The sequence below is a fragment of the Macrotis lagotis genome, chromosome 3, assembly GCF_037893015.1.
Source record: "Macrotis lagotis isolate mMagLag1 chromosome 3, bilby.v1.9.chrom.fasta, whole genome shotgun sequence".
NCBI classification, from domain to species: Eukaryota; Metazoa; Chordata; class Mammalia; order Peramelemorphia; family Peramelidae; genus Macrotis; species Macrotis lagotis.
Genome location: NC_133660.1, coordinates 19,128,495 through 19,145,155, shown reverse-complemented (window position 1 = coordinate 19,145,155; position 16,661 = coordinate 19,128,495). Strand labels below are relative to the sequence as shown.

General features: G+C 40.1%; 1 protein-coding gene across 2 annotated transcripts in view; it reads left to right on the top strand.

The window, feature by feature from the left end:
- GTF2E2 (general transcription factor IIE subunit 2) overlaps window positions 1-16,661 on the top strand; it is a 110,907-nt gene that overhangs the window by 68,019 nt on the left and 26,227 nt on the right. For both annotated transcript variants that reach the window (XM_074228272.1, XM_074228271.1), the window contains exon 4: window positions 10,860-10,967. In XM_074228272.1, coding sequence (XP_074084373.1) covers window positions 10,860-10,967 — 108 coding nt within the window. The remainder of the gene's footprint in view (window positions 1-10,859; window positions 10,968-16,661) is intronic.

The following is a 16,661-nucleotide window of genomic DNA, read 5'->3' as shown; positions in this document are numbered from 1 at the left end:
CATAGTTAGTTCCTCTCTTCCACTCCCTCTATGGTTCACCAGAGTCCTGTACTTGGAGATCAAACTTGCTGTTCAGCTCTGGTCATCTCGATAGGAAAGTTTGAAAGTCCCCTGTTTCATTGAAAGCCAATCTTTTCCCCTGAAAGAGGATGTTCAGTTTTGCTGTGTAGTTGATTCTCGGTTGTAAACCAAAATCTTTTGCCTTCCGGAATATCATATTCCAATCCCTTCGAGCCCTTAATGTAGATGCTGCCAGATCTTGTGTAATCCTGACTATGGAGCCTCGGTAGTTGAATTCTCTGTTTCTGGAAACTTTTAGAATTTTCTCTTTGATTTGGGAGTTTTGGAATTTGGCTATAATATTCCTGGAAGTTTTTCTTTTGGGATCTCTTTCAGGGGGTGACTAGTGAATTCTCTCGATTTCTATTTTACCCTCTGCTTCTAGGATCTCAGGGAAATTCTGCTGTTATTATTTCTTGAATAATGAAGTCTAGGCTCTTCTCCTGGTTGTGGCTTTCAGATAGCCCAATAATTTTTAAATTATTTCTTCTGGATCTGTTTTTGAGGTTGGTTGTTTTTCCAATGAGATATTTCATATTTTGTTCTAATTTTTGGCTTTTTTGGAAGAGTTTTATTTCTTCCTGATTTCTTGCCAAGTCATCAGCTTCCTTTAGTTCCATTTTGCATTTGAAGGAGTTATTTTCTACAGAGTGTTTTAATCTCCTTTTCCAGCTGTCTAATTCTGCTTTTTAAGGCATTCTTCTCATTTGCCTTTCGTTTTGCTTTTTCCATTGGGCCTAAACTGGTTTTTAACATATTATTTTCTTCATTCTTTTTTGTATTTCTTTCACCAAGCTTTTGATCTGGTTATCATGATTTTTCTGCATCACTCTCATTTCTCCTCCCAATTTTTCCTCCACCTCCCTTAATTGCTTTTCAAAGTCTTTTTTGAGATCATCCATAGCCTGAGCCCATTTTCTATTTCTCTTGGAGGTTTTGGATACAGAAGCTTCAATTTTGTCATCATCTGAGTATGTGTTTTGATCTTCCATGAAGTGGAAGTGATTGTCTATGGTCAGATCCTTCTTTATCTGTTGTTTACTCATTTCCTCAGCCCAAGACTAATTTTCAGCACTCCAAGGCTTTGGGGTTGTTTTTTTTTGGGGGGGGGACCCCCACTGGGACCTTTATTCCTCCAAGGTCTTATGCCCTCTAGCCTGTGCTTTGATATGTAGATGACTACAGCACTGCCCTCTCCCCTGGGGCTATAAGGAGGGATCCAGCTATCTTAGCATGGAAGCCCAAACTGCAGCCTTGGTCTGAGTGTAGGCAAACAGCAGAGTTCTGCCCCAGGAAGAGCAGAGAGATCTCTGCAGACTTCCATTAACTGTCTCTGGGGGTGCAGGCTGCTTTCTCCCGATTCTGGCTGCAGGTTCTGCAGCCGGTGCTCCTCACTCCACACTCACCCAAGTGTAGCAGAGTACTCTCACCTCCCCTTCAAGCTGTTGCCCATGATCTCTGGGCTCTATCTCATCTTTTAAAATTTTTTCTGTATAAGTTTTATCATAGTCTTAATGATTAGCAGTATTATACTGCATCCATATGATTTTTAAATAATTAAATTTTTATGTGCTAGAGGAAAGTGCTAGGGACAAATACATCATTCCAGAAGCATAAAGACCACAAGACGTTAATTTTCAGGTAAGGACAAGGAGCAGATTTGGTTTCCTGGTTGATTTTTGGTTACAGAGGAGAGACCTTTAAGGAATGAATATAGAGGGGAAAAATGTTAGTGATAGTCATGCCCACCCCTTAAAAAAAAAAAAGAAAAGAATATTAATATAAGTTGTTTCTGTTTCTGTTTTTTTAATGCAGAAAACAAAAGTTCAGAGTGCAACACAGACAAGCAAGGAGTTTGAGAACTGATAAATTGAATTTATTACAAGCTATGTGTAATAGAAATTTGAAGTTTCATATATAGTTTTCTTTTTCTGATCTTTGCATTGCAAAGTGTCCATTTAATTTAAAATTAAAATTCTGAAAGAAATAAACCCAGAATTATAGTTGATGTAATTTAGGGATACCTAGGGGCATAAGCTTTACCTAAGTCTTCTTACACCAGAATAATATGGATGTATTCCCTATTATGTTAGGAACAATATTTTTTCCATTTAACAAATACAAGGAATCATTAAAAATAGAATAGAATTTAAGTTAACTTGATTACAATAAAAATTACTGTACCAAAAAAAAGGGCTCCAAAAATATAGCAGAAAAAAAACAATAGCTGAGGAAAATTTTATAGCAGTTCATGGTAACTTGCCATTTAAAAGTATACAAGTAAATGTTAAAAACTAACCAAGACCCCACTCACATTAAAGCAGACTAAACTAAGATTATTAACAGATAATTTGCAAGAAGAGAATCCATTATAAAAAATCTCCCAACAAAATGCAAAGTGTTCCTTTCTAGTTATCAACAGGTTGCTGATTAACTAATTCAGGTCAACCAAAATGATTTCTTTGAGGTGTTGTCACTGATAATAACCTCCAGATGGATCTTGCTAAAACATACTTCTTTTTTTCCCCCCTCTACCACTCTGCTGTGGCACTCAGTTTCCCCTCCAGGGTGTGTTGCCCATGTTCTAGCTCACGGTGCCTTGGTGATCTCCCCATCACTGTCACATGTTCTGGCTGGCTGTTTCCTAGGTCATGCTACTCCTTCCTGCTCTCTCTGTGGACCAGTCAGTCAGTGCTGAGGATACAAGTGTAGTCAGGAACAGGACCTCCATCTCTGGAAGTGCCCTTCCACTCAAAGTGAATGGAGAGACAAGTTGCAAATCTCTAGGTTCAGACAAGAGAGATACAGAGTTGGTGGAAGGGAATCTGAGAGAGGAAGGCATTAGAAAAGACCTCTTAGCGAAAGTTGGGTCTCTGGAAGTCAGGAGAAGGGGACAGCCCGTGTTCTGAATCCTAGAGGATATGGTGCTGGTGTAGCATGGGAGGAGGATGGAGTAGTAAGAATGGGCTACAGGTGGTAAAAGACTTTGAACGGGAAACAACATTTTGTTTAGTCCTCAAGATAATAAGGAGCCTTTGGAGTTTATTGATTAGAGGAGTGATATAATTAGCCCTGCTATGAGAAAAGTCATTTTGATGGGTCAGTGAAGGGTTGGCTGGAATGGGGAGAGACTTGAGGCAGACTATTGTAGTAAGCTAGGAGGGAGGTGATGAGGGCCGAAGTGTCAGAGGAGAGAAGAAAAGCAGAAGGGACTATTATATACATTGTTTGCCAGATACTGCACTGTGTTACAAATAAAATCTCATTTGATCCTCACAAACCCCTCTGTGGTGGTGTTATCATCATTTGAGGAAACTGAGGCAGACAGGGTGAAGTTGTTTACCAGTCATAAGTTTCTCAGGATTTATTTGAACTCAGGTCTTCCAGATTCCTGGCCAAGTGTTATACTCACTGTTAGGGGTTGTGAAGGTAGAAATAATAGCACTTCAAAGTTCACTAAATATGGGCAAAGTTACAAGTTTTGAGGGAAAGACAATGAATTCTCTAGGTATGTGTTGAGTTCAGGATGTCGATAGAACCTCCAGTTTGAGATGCCTGATAGGCTTTAAATATGTGAGAACAATGTTCAGCAGAGATAGTCCGGCTAGACAGTTAGACAAATGAGACTCATTAGTACGGAGATGATATTGAATCCATGAGAGCTGAAGAGGTCAACTAGTGAAAGAGAATAGAGGGGAAAAGAGAAGAAGCCCTCCAGGGACCAGAGCCACAATAACTGGTCCTGGCATCCCATGAAAATGGAAGAGGCGCTATCAGATAGGCAGCAGGACAGGGCTCCTCTTCCCCAGGCCATACCCCATCTCTCCTGATGTGCATCAGCTTTCCATAGGTTTTACTCTCCCCTTGAAGGCATAGCCCTCCTTTTGTTTTCCTCAGTACTTAGCACTACACCTGAGTGTCTGACCTATGGTAGATGTTTCCTCAGTGCCTAGTGATTGACTGCTCTCCTAGCTCAGGATCTAACCTGCCATGTTTACTTGCTTATTTGGACTGAATTAAATGTCATCTCAACTCACAAAACTGATTAAAAGCCACAAAATTCAGTGCTAATGGAAATTTGAACTTGAGACTTCTTAAGAAAATCTGGTAATGAAGGGGCAGCGAGGTAGTGCAGTGGACAGAGCAAGCCCTGGAATCAGGAGGAACTGAGTTCAAATACAACCTCAAACACTTAATCATTTCCTAGCTGTGTGACCATGGGCAAGTCAATTAACCCCATTGCCTTGTGAAAACAAACAGAAAAAGAAAATCTGGTGATGAACAAGTAACACTGTTAAACTCCTACTCTCATGGTATTCTTTTTTGTTTTTTAGGTTTTTTTGCAAGGCAAATGGGGTTAAGTGGCTTGCACAAGGCCACACAGCTAGGTAATGATTAAGTGTCTGAGACCAGATTTGAACCCAGGTACTCCTGACTCCAGGGCCGGTGCTTTATCCACTGCGCCACCTGGCCGCCTCATGGTATTCTTAGAAACAAAAACAGTAGCTGGTTTCAAAGATCTTCATGATAGTATTCTTGACATTGCACCAAGTTGGACAGACTGGTTACAGAAATCATGCTACATTAATATAATGAAATAGTGAAAGGCATTAAAATTGGCAATTATGAAAATGATGAACAAATCTAAAGTGACTTTTATGAAATTTTCCAGGAGGAAAAAGCAGAGTTAGTTGGTATTAATGAAAATAAATGTTTCTGTATACAGATATCAGGAGAGAATTGTATAGAAGCTTCCCATACCTGTTACCTATAGCTTGAAGGTTTTGGAGTACATAATAAATTCATTGTGTTCATTTCAGAGCTGTCCTACTTCTTTGCCTCTCTTTGAACTTCCCTTCTGCACATTAAAAAAAATAGTCAATGTTCTTTTCTTTTGGGAAGGAGCATCATTATTGTTGGTACCTTCCCAATTACTGCCTCTTCCCCTTCCCCTGAAAAACCCCAAACATACCAACAACACTTCCTTGTAGCAAACCCTCAGCTGGATATTTCAAACTTCCCATCCCCTGTGCATTTCACTTCATCATCTAAAACCAAACTCATCTTTAATCTTTTTTTTAATTTTTAATTTTTTAATTTATTTTTACATTCTATTTTATTTTATTTTTTTATTCTCATTTTGTACAAATTTTTTTTACAATAATAAAATATTCTTGTTTAAGAGTAAACAACCCCCCCCCCATGAATATAGACTTGCTTGGGCGATAAAGTGAAGGGGAGAGAAAAAAAATTAAAATGAAAAAAATAGTAATAGTTGTAGGTATGGCCAGGTGGCACAATGGACGAAGCACCAGCCCTGGAGCGACTAGCACCCAAGCCCGCATCCAGCCCCGTAGACCCAACAATCACCCACAGCTGTGTGACATGCAAGCCACCTGAACCCCACTGCCCTGCAAAAACCAAAAAGAAGAAAAAAAAAAGACCCAAAATAAAATAAAATAGCAATAATAGTAGGGGTGGCTGGGTGGCAGACAGAGCATTGGCCCTTGAGCCAGGAGCACCCGGGTCCAAATCCGGCCTCAGACACCCAAAGATCACCCTGATGTGTGGCCCCTGGCAGGCCACCCAGCCCCATTTGCCCTGCACCCTCCCCCAAATAATAATAAATGTGCTTCAGTCTTTGTTCCAACACCACCAACTCTATCATGGGTGTATCGCATTCTTTATGGTAAGTCCATTGCAAAACTTACTTCCATATTTTTCCACCGTTGCCATTGCTGATCCCAACTCCCTCCTTTCGTATTTCTCTACTACCATGTACTATATTTTCTCCCTCCTTTCACTCTGACTCTGCTGTAGGGTAGCTGAGTGGTGCAGCAGACAGATCCCTGGTCCTGGTTGCCAAGAATCCCTGAGCCCCCACACCACCCCTTAGGCCCAGAATCTACCTGGCCCCATGGTCCTGGACAGGCCTTCCAATGCCAGCCCCTTGCAAGAAGTGAAAAAGAAAATGTGTTATATCTGACCACTCTCCCACCATGGTCCATCTTCTCCTCCTTTATTCACATCCCCACCCCTTCCCCCTGCTCCCCCCTCCTTCTTATTCCAGATGCCTATACCCCATTGAGTATATATGCTGTTTCCACTCCTAGCCACCTCTGATGAGAGCAAAGGTTCCCTCATTTCCCCTTGCCTCCCCCTTCCATATCATTGCAATAGCTCATTGTAATAAAAAAAAAAACTTATTTGAAATATCTTGGCCTATTCCCCCTCTCGTTTTTCTTTCCCATTACATTTCCCTTTTTTCTATTGACTCCATTTTTACACCATATTTTTATCTTCAAATTCAGCTTTCTCCTGTGCTTCAACTATAAAATCTCCCTCTACCTGCTCTATTAATTAAGAAGGTTCATATGAGTATTATCAGTGTCATTTTTCTATACAGGAATACATGCAGTTCATCATCAAGTCCCTCATATTTTCCCCCTCTCCTCCAATCTCCATGCTTCACCTGAGTCCTATATCTGAAGATCAAACCTTCTGTTCAGCTCTGGCCATTCCAAAAGGAACCTTTGAAATTCCCCTGGTTCATTGAAAGTCCATCTTTTTCCCTGGAAGAGGACATTCAGCCTTGCTGGGTAGTTCATTTTTGGCTGCATTCTAAGCTCTCTTGCCTTCCGGTATATTGTATTCCAAGCCCTACGAGCTTCCAATGTAGTTGCTGCTAAGTCCTGTGTGATCCTGACTGCAGCTCCACGATATTTGAACTGTGTCCTTCTGGCTGCTTGTAATATTTTCTCTTTGACTTGGGAGTTCTGGAACTTGACTATAATATTCCTGGGGGTTGGTTTTTTGGGATCTCTTTCTCGGGGGGGGGGGGGATCAGTGGATTCTCTCCATTTCTATTTTGCCCTCTGCTTCTAGAATATCAGGGCAATTTTCCTGTAGTAATTCTTTGAAAATGATGTCAAGGCTCTTTTCCTGATCATGACTTTCAGGTATTCCAATAATTTTTAAATTATGTTTCCTAAGTCTGTTTTCCATATCAGTTGTTTTTTCAATGAGATATTTCACATTTTCTTCTAATAGTTCATTTTTTTGGTTTTTGAAGTATTGATTCCTGATTTCTGGTAAATTCATCAATCTCCCTGAATTCTATTCTTTGTCTGAAGGATTTGTTCTCCTCAGAGAGTTTTCTTATCTCTTTTTCCATCTGGCCAATTTTGCTTTTTAAGGCATTCTTCTCCTCAATAACTTTTTGAACTGTTTTATCTATTTAACCTAAGCTGGTTTTTAGCATGCTATTTTCTTCAGCATTTTTTTGGATTTCCTTGACTAAGCTGCTGACTTCATTTTCATGTTTTCCTTGCATCTCTCTCCTTTCTTTTCCCAGTTTTTCTTCCAACTCCCTCCTTTGTTTTTCAAAGTCTTTTTTGAGCTCTGTCATAGCCCAAACCCAATTTCTGTTTTTCTTGGAGTCTTTAGATGCAGGAGCTTGTGCTTCCTCATCTTCAGACTGAGTCTTTTGATCCTTCTTGGGCTCATATGCAAAATATTTCTCAATGATTTTCCTCTTGTTTCTCTGCTTGCTCATTTTCCCAGCCTGGGCCTGGTTTTGGGGTGCTTCCTGAGCTTTTGGGACATTCCCACAAGGGTCTCAATGTGTGAGGCTCTGTCCTCCCTCCTGGTCTGTGAATGACCATAAGTGCCCCACTCTGCCACGGCGCTGAGATGGGGGGGGCCCTAGACTGCGATCAGGATCTGAATGTGGTCAGAGTTCCAGAGGCTGAGGACAGAGCTCTGCAGTCTCTCTTCACTCCCCTCCCTCTGCTCAGTGGGCTCATGCCCTGGAGGCTTCTGCTTACCCACTCTGCCTGCTTCTGTTGCCGATCTGGGCTGCGGAAAGACCAAGCTGCTCGCTGTGTGCCCTGAGGGCTGGGCTCCACGTTCTTGCTCTGGCAGAGGTCCCCCATTGTTCCCGCATTTTGTTCCTGGTGCTCCCCGGGGTGCAGCTCAGGAGACTCCCCCGCTGCTGTGAGCCGCGGCTCCCAGCGCCCTGGAGCTGCCTCTGGGAGGCTGAAGTTCTTTCGCTCTGGTGGGCCACCCCTCTGGCGGGCCAGCCCTCTGACCCCGGGGAGCAGAGCCTTTCTGCTCTTTTCCAGGTTACCTTGAGTAGGAGAACTGCCTCACTGGGTCACTTTGTGGGTTCTGTCTCGAACTTAGAGTCCTTAGTTTCAAGTTTTATCAGAGAGCGCCTAAGACTTGATCCCTTCTTGTTGCCATCTTCTCATCTTTAATATTAACCCTGTTCCTATTTTTGTCAAGTTGATCATCTTCCTTCTAGTTGTCTGAATTGGTAAACTGAGTCATCCCCAGGTTCTCATTCTTACTCAGTCCATTGAGCCTGTCCCTTGTCTAGTTTTCTTGCATACCATCTCTCCCCTGTTTCCCCTGTTTCTCCTCATGAGGCCACCTTTCTCATTCACCATCTCCCTGGGACAGCCACACTAGTCCCTCCATACTCTTTGTGCTGTGGAGGAGTCCAACCCCGCCCAGCTGCCAATGGGATTTTTCCTAAATTGCACATCTGCTTGGGACATCCCAAGTTCTCTGCAGGGAACTGAAAACTCTTCAAAACCTACACCTAATCTTCCTTTCCAGCCTTAGATTCTTTTTTTTTGTCTTCCCAGTAATACACATCCAGTTTCTCTCCCATCTGTTCCCACTAGAAAAGAGAAGCAACAAAACAGCTGATCTTTCAATCTGCATGCCTAGTCTGTCACCTGCCTCTCTATCAGGAGAGTGGGTATCCAGAAAGAAAAATAAAACTTACCCATTCTGTTCCCAGCACTGGGCTAGACATTGGGGACAAGAAGACAGATATTTTTCTAATCCCCACCTTCAAAGAGCTTATATATTCATGAGTTTCAGTGTGAGTAGGAAGGAGCAAAACAGATTTAGTTAGCTTTATTGACATTTAATATTAAGGTTACTAAACCATTAAATTTATAGCTCTCAAGGTAAGGGAATAGGGATAATAGCAATAGATTTGTTTTTAGAAAGTGCTAAAAAGATGTCTGAAATTCAGGAAATCTTTTATCTTCAGTTTCATTGAAGAAAACACTAATTTCCTGATTTTAGAACGGGATCATGGACCTTAGAATAACTGGAGTCATCCTCTTGGCTGGGCAACTATCTCCATCTGGTGGAATTTTACAGTCTTGATCTTAAAGACCATTTTATAAACCCCAGCTTTTTGGACATTCATTGTTTATATCCGTGCAGTGCTGTAGTGAGTGATCTGACCACAGAGGGCACATTTCAACCTCATTGACTGGTTTGGTTTCTCTGAATAAATAGATGATTTTGTTTGGTTTTTGTTTAAATGTCAGTCACTTCCAGTGGTAATTACTTTCTCTACTAATTGAATGCTCTTGGCTGTGTGATGAAGTGGACAAGGCCCTGCCTTGTGATTCAGGAGCGCTGTTTCTTCTCATTCTGGCTTTAATTCAATGCACCACATTCTTTCTAGTGGGTGCAGAGAGTTGGGCTTGCTTCTGGTTGGAGATATAAGAATTAGTGAAGACATGATTAAGGATGATATGAACTCTTCAAGGACAGTGACTGTGGCATTGCTTTTCTTTATATTCCCAGGTGAGCCTTCATAAAAGTATGACTTTGTTGTTCAGTTAGCATTTCCTCTATATATATACATATGTGTGTGTGTGTGTGTTTGTGTATATGTTTATATAATAGAGGTATGTGCTGAGGAGGCAGCAGATAAGGCAGCACTGAGCTTCACCTCTGATTGCAAAGGGTTGAGTACTTAAACATCCCACCCCTTCACTGCATGTCCTTGATATGTATGTATTTCACATCCATGACCTTACATACTCCTAATACTTGTATGCATATGTAAAGATTATATATACATATATCATTAGAGATATACATATCTGTTCTATAAAATATATGTTAGAGATATATTCATATATATCAAATATCTATCTGCTAGCTAATGCTCCTAGAGATCATAAGTTCTGTTCTCCTGCTCAAGATGCTTTTAAAATCGTTCCTGGTATTTTAGTCTGACTTTCCAAGCTTGTCCACCACTTTCTTTGGGAAAAAAAATGAAGTCATTACTCTCAGTATAACCTTTTAGAAACATTCTATGAATTATTCCTTATTTTATCATTCCTGTGGCTTATTGGAACAAAATAGTTTTTCTTGACCCTCCTTTCCTATGTATATTGTTTCTCTCTTTTAGAATGTAAACTTTTAGAGGGTCGGAGGTAGATTTTTGGATCTCCAGATCTTAGCATCTACTGTGCGATGTAAAAACTGCTTGTTGGTATTACGATTAATGCAAACATGGATTTTCTTCTTTTTGTTTTCATCATTATTTATTTCCTCGATTCTCTAAGCTTCTCTTTGTTGGTATAGCTTTTCCCTTTTTGCTCTCAGAAATAAACAATTATACCTTGGTTAAATAGCCAGCCCTAATTTAATCCCACTATCTCTGACCTCAAATCCACATTCATTCCAATTTTCTCATTTGTTAATGACTTTTAGAGCCTAATTGTAGAAGGCCTTTCACTCTGTGGTCAAAGAATGAGTAGTTTACTTTCCCTGTGTCTCTGTGTCCCTTTTTTTTCCCCCCAAACTCATTGATTACATTCATAGGCAGACATCTTTCCTGGATAGGATCACAGACACTCAGTAAAGATGAGTAAAGGCAATAAACCATTTTGCGTTGTTGAAAAGGAAAAAAGTCCTGTAGATGGCTATTGTTAAGTACATAAAGTACTTTAAACTATTTTTTTCCCCTCTGCCTTTAGACCCGCCACCAGAGAGGTGATACACATCCACTGACTTTAGAAGAAATTTTGGATGAAACCCAACATTTGGACATTGGACTCAAACAGAAGCAATGGCTGATGTCTGAGGTAGGTGGAGCAGATTTATATGAAAATGAGTCAGAGGAGCATCTAGGTGGTTCAGTGGATGGAGTACCAACCCTGGAGTGAGGAGGACCTGAGTTCAAGTCCAGCCTCAGACAATTAATTTACCTAGCTGTGTGACTTTGGGCAAGTCACTTGTAAAAACCAAGAGAGGAAAAAAAAGAAAAGAAAATGAATCATAAACACATGGTAAATCCTTAACATAACCAAAATGTGATTGTTTTGTACACAGTTTTGCTTGTTTTCTAGAAATGTTGTGCATTTTTCTATGGAGTGCATTTGAAAGGGTTATTGGTTTATAGGTAATTATTGAAATTGTGTGCAATTTTTCTTACAATAAGAACTGAGCTATGATGCTATAATAAATAGCTACCTATGCCTTTGTAATATGATAGTCAAGACTCAAGAGGAAAATTGAAAAAAAATTACTAGATATGTGCCTGACAAATGAATTACTAGAGTGAGCAAACAAAACTAGAACTGTACCATAAAGAGCTATTATGGTGGCAGGGAAGCTCAAAACAAACACAGTAGAGAATAACTTGAAAATCTCTCAGGGGGGAAAAAAACCTCAGAGAAAAAATGCAGTTTGGACACAAATCCAATAAGAATTCCTACAAGAGTTAAAGAAGGGCGGAGCCAAGATGGTGACAAGAAAGGATCTTGTCTTAGGTGCTCTCTAATAAAACTCATAAGCTAAGGACTCTAAATTTTTGAGAGACAGAACCCACAGAGGGACCCAGTGAGGCTGTTCTCCTACTCAAGGTAACCTGGAAAAGAGCAGAAAGGCTCTGCTCCCCGGGGTTGGAGGGGCGGTTCGCCAGAGGGGTAGCCCCCAGAGCGAAAGAACTTCAGCCTCCCGGAGGCAGCCCCAGAGCGCTGGGAGCCAAGGCTCACAGCAGCAGGGGAGTCTCCTGAGCTGTACCCTGAGGAGCACTGGGCACAAAGTGGGGGAACAGTGGGGGACCTCTGCCAGAGCGAGCAGGTGGAGCCCAGCCCTCGGGGCACACAGCCAGCAGCTTGGTCTTTCTGCAGCCCAGAAACAGAAGCGGGCGGAGCCAGTAAGCCGGAGCCCCCAGGGCATGAGCCCATTGAGCTGAGGGAGGGGAGTGAAGAGAGACTGCAGAGCTCTGTCCTCTGCCCCTGGAACAGGACTCTGGGGCTCTGACCACATTCAGATCCTGATCGTAGTCTAGCCCCCCCCCCCCCCCAATAGAACAGCAGGGCCCCCCCACCTCAGCCCCGTGGCAGCGTGGGGCACGTATGGTCATTCACAGACCAGGAGGGAGGACAGAGCTTCACACACTGAAAACCTTGTGGGAGTGTCCCAAAAGCTCAGGAAGCGCCCCAAAACCAGGTTTAGGCTGGGAAAATGAGCAAGCAAAGAAAAAAGAGGAACACCATTGAGAAATATTAAGAAAATAGCATGCTAAAAACCAGCTTAGGTCAAATGGATAAAACAGTTCAAAAAATTATTGAGGAGAAGAATGCCTTAAAAAGCAAAATTGGCCAGATGGAAAAAGAGATAAGAAAACTCTGAGGAGAACAAATCTTTCAGACAAAGAATAGAATTCAGGGAGATTGATGAATTTACCAGAAATCAGGAATCAATACTTCAAAACCAAAAAAATGAACAATTAGAAGAAAATGTGAAATATCTCATTGAAAAAACAACTGATATGGAAAATAGACTTAGGAAACATAATTTAAAAATTATTGGAATACCTGAAAGTCATGATCAGGAAAAGAGCCTTGACATCATTTTCAAAGAATTACTACAGGAAAATTGCCCTGATATTCTAGAAGCAGAGGGCAAAATAGAAATGGAGAGAATCCACTGATCCCCCTGAGAAAGAGATCCCAAAAAACCAACCCCTAGGAATATTATAGCCAAGTTCCAGAACTCCCAAGTCAAAGAGAAAATATTACAAGCAGCCAGAAGGACACAGTTCAAATATTGTGGAGCTGCAGTCAGGATCACACAGGACTTAGCAGCAACTACATTGGAAGCTCATTGGAATATAATATACCGGAAGGCAAAAGAGCTTAGAATGCAGCCAAGAATGAACTACCCAGCAAGGCTGAATGTCCTCTTCCAGGGAAAAAGATGGACTTTCAATGAACCAGGGGAATTTCAAAGGTTCCTTTTGGAATGGCCAGAGCTGAACAGAAGGTTTGATCTTCAGATATAGGACTCAGGTGAAGCATAGAGAGTGGAGGAGAAGGGGAAAATATGAGGGACTTAATGATGATGAACTGCATGTATTCCTGTATAGAAAAATGACACTGATAATACTCATATGAACCTTCTCAGTTAACAGAGAAGGTAGAAGGAGCTTTTATAGTTGAAGCACAGGAGAAAGCTGAATTTGAAGATAAAATATGGTGTAAAAATGGAGTCAATAGAAAAAAGGGAAATGTAATGAGAGAAAGGAAAAAGGAGAGGGGGAATAGGCCAAGATATTTCATATAATACAATTTTTCTTTATTACAATGAGCTATTGCAATGATATGGAAGGGAGGAAGGCAAGGGGGAATGAGGGATTCTTCACTCTCATCAGAGGTGGCTAGGAGAGGAAACAGCATATATACTCAATGGGGAATAGACATCTGGAGTAAGAAGGAGAGAAGAGGGACAGGGGGAAGGGGGGGGATGTGAATGATGGAAGAGAGGATGGACCATGGGGGGAAGAGTGGTCAGATATAACCCATTTTCTTTTTTACTTCTTGCAAGGGGCTGGGATTGGATGGCCTGTCCAGGACCATAGGGCCAGGTGGATGCTGGGCCTAAGGGGTGGTGTGGGGGCTCAGGGCCTCTTGGCCCCAGGACCAGGGATCTGTCTGCTGCGCCACTCAGCTACCCTACAGCAGAGTCAGTGAAAGGAGAGAGAAAATATAGTACATGATCGTGGAGAAATGTGAAAGGAGGGAGTTGCAATCAGCAATGGCAAGGGTGCAAAAATATGGAAGTAACTTTTGCGATGGACTTACCATAAAGATGTAATCCACCCGCGAGAGTTGTTGATGTTGGAACAAAGACTGCTGAAGCACATTTATTATTATTATTATTATTATTATTATTATTATTATTATTATTATTTGGGGGATGTGCAGGGCAAATGGGGCTGGGTGGCCTGCCTGGAGAGGCATAGCAGGGAAGTGTATGCTTAGTGAAAAAGAGAACTTTTATACATTCTGGATGAAAAGACAAAAACTGAATAAAATATTTGACATTCAAGTGTACGACTCAAGAGAAGCATAAAAAGGGAAACATGAGGGAGAAATGGGGAGATGATGCATGTAATTTCTCAGACCTTTTTCATCATCAGGGATTATAGAATGAGTCTTATTAAATAAAAAATAGGAGTATGATTCTGTTCATTTGGATGATATCAAAAAAAGGAATGGATGGGGGGAGATAAATACTGAGAAGGGGAGGGAAAGGAAGACTGCACACATAATTGGAATGTGTAAAGAAAAGTATGGACAAAAAAGGAGAAGACCTGGAGCAGAAGACATTTAGAATCTCACTCTCATATGACTTGATTAAGAACGGAGGGATACACAAACATACACAGTTAGATGCAGAAGTACATCTTGCCCAGAAAGAAAATGGGAAGGAAAGAGGTAAAGGGAAAAGAGGGTTATGAGAGGGAGGGAGGACCAGCTTTCAGAAATAAAACAAGACTTGAAGAGGAGTCAGGAAAAAAAAATATAAGAGAATAGAATGGAGACACACAAAGTTAAAAAAAAACCGCTGGAGCAGAATCTATTATGTTTCAGTTGAAGTAAAATAAAGGCAAGGATAGCAACCATGATCTTAGACAAAGCAAAAATAGTTCTAATTAAAAGAAATAAACAGGTTAACTACATTTTACTAAAGTGTACCATTGGCAGTGAATTAATACTGAACAAATACACCAAAGGACTTGGGATGTAAATTCTTAAAAGAAATTTAAATGAATTACAGAAAGAAAATAGTAGTAAAATTGTACTAATGAGGAAACTCAGTTTCTCTTTCTCATATGTAGAAAAATCTGACCATAAAAATGAAAAGGCAAAAGAAGAAATAAAGAAAAGTTAGATATGCTAAACCTCTGGAGAATATTAAATAGGAATAGAAAGGAGTATACCTATTTCTCAACTGAGCATGACACCTCTTCACAAACATAGATCATGTATGACTTAATAAAACTTTTTAAAAAGTAGAAAAGCAGAAATATTGAATGTATCTTTCTTCAGACCACAGTGCATTTAAAAATTATATTCCATAAAGGGTCTTTGAAGTAAAGATTAAAAATTGAGGGAGCAGTTAGGCAATGCAGTGGTTCGAGCATCAGCCTAGGAGTTTGGAGGACCTGAGTTCAAACACTTGATACATTCTAGCAACTGAGAAAATCACTTGACCCTGATTACTTTGTCAGAAAAAAAAATAAACTGAATAACTTTATCCTTAAGAGTAGATGAGCCCTAAAACAGGGGCAGCTAGGTGGTACAGTGGATAGAGCACTGGCCTTGGAGTAAGGAGTACCTGAGTTCAAATCTGGCCTCAGACACTCACACACCTAGCCGTGTGGCCTTAGGCAAGCCACTTAACCCCATTGCCTTGCAAAAACTAAAAAAACAAAACCAAAAAAAAAGAGTAGATGAGCCCTATAATAAATGAAAGAAATAATAATTTAAAGATAGTAATGAAAAAACATCATCAAAATTTGTGCAATGCAGCCAAAGTTAAAGTATTTTGGAGAAGATTTATATCTCTAAATGCTTATGTTAAGAAAAGAAAAAAAAGCAGATCAGTGAGGTGGGTCTACAACTGAAATACCAATAAAATAGTCAAATGAAAACCCTTAAGACAGCAAAATAGAAATCCTAAAGATCAAAGAAGAAAACCAAATTACTTATATCAAAAATAAAAAATGTGTATTTACAACTATTGAAGAAGAAATAAAGGCAATTAGTAGGAAATGTTTTACCCAGCAGTATGTCAATATAACTGACAATCTAAATCAAATGGATGAATATTTACAAATATATGCAATTGTCCAGATTGATAGAATAAGAAATAGAATATTTAAATAACCCTGTCTTAGAAAAAGAAATTAAGGGGCAGCTAGGTGGTATAGTGGATAGAGCACTGACCCTGTAGTCAGGAGGACCTGAGTTCAAATCTGATCTCAGACACATAATAATTATCTATGTGACCTTGGGCAAGTCACTTAATCCCATTGCCTTTAAATAAAATTAAAAAAATAGAAAAAAAATAAGCCATAAATGTGCCCTCTAATAAAACAAAGCAAAATAAAACTCAGGATCAGATGGATTTGCAAATGATTTCTACCAAACATTTAAAAACAATTTCAATACTGCATAAACTTATTTTTTAAATAGGTAAAAGAAGCATACTAAATTAAATGTATGGTTCAAATATTATCTTGATACCAAAGTAGGGAGAGTTAAAACAGAGAAAGAAAATGAATAATCTGTTTCCCTAATGAATATTGATGTAACATTTTAAAATAAATTACTAGCAAGTTTATAGCTGTATCTTCACATAAATCATACATTATGAACTACCTGGATTTATATCAGGAATTCAGAACTGATTGGTATTAGGAAAATTATAAGCATAATCTATGTTATCAGTTACAAAAACCACAAAAAACATGATTTACTTTC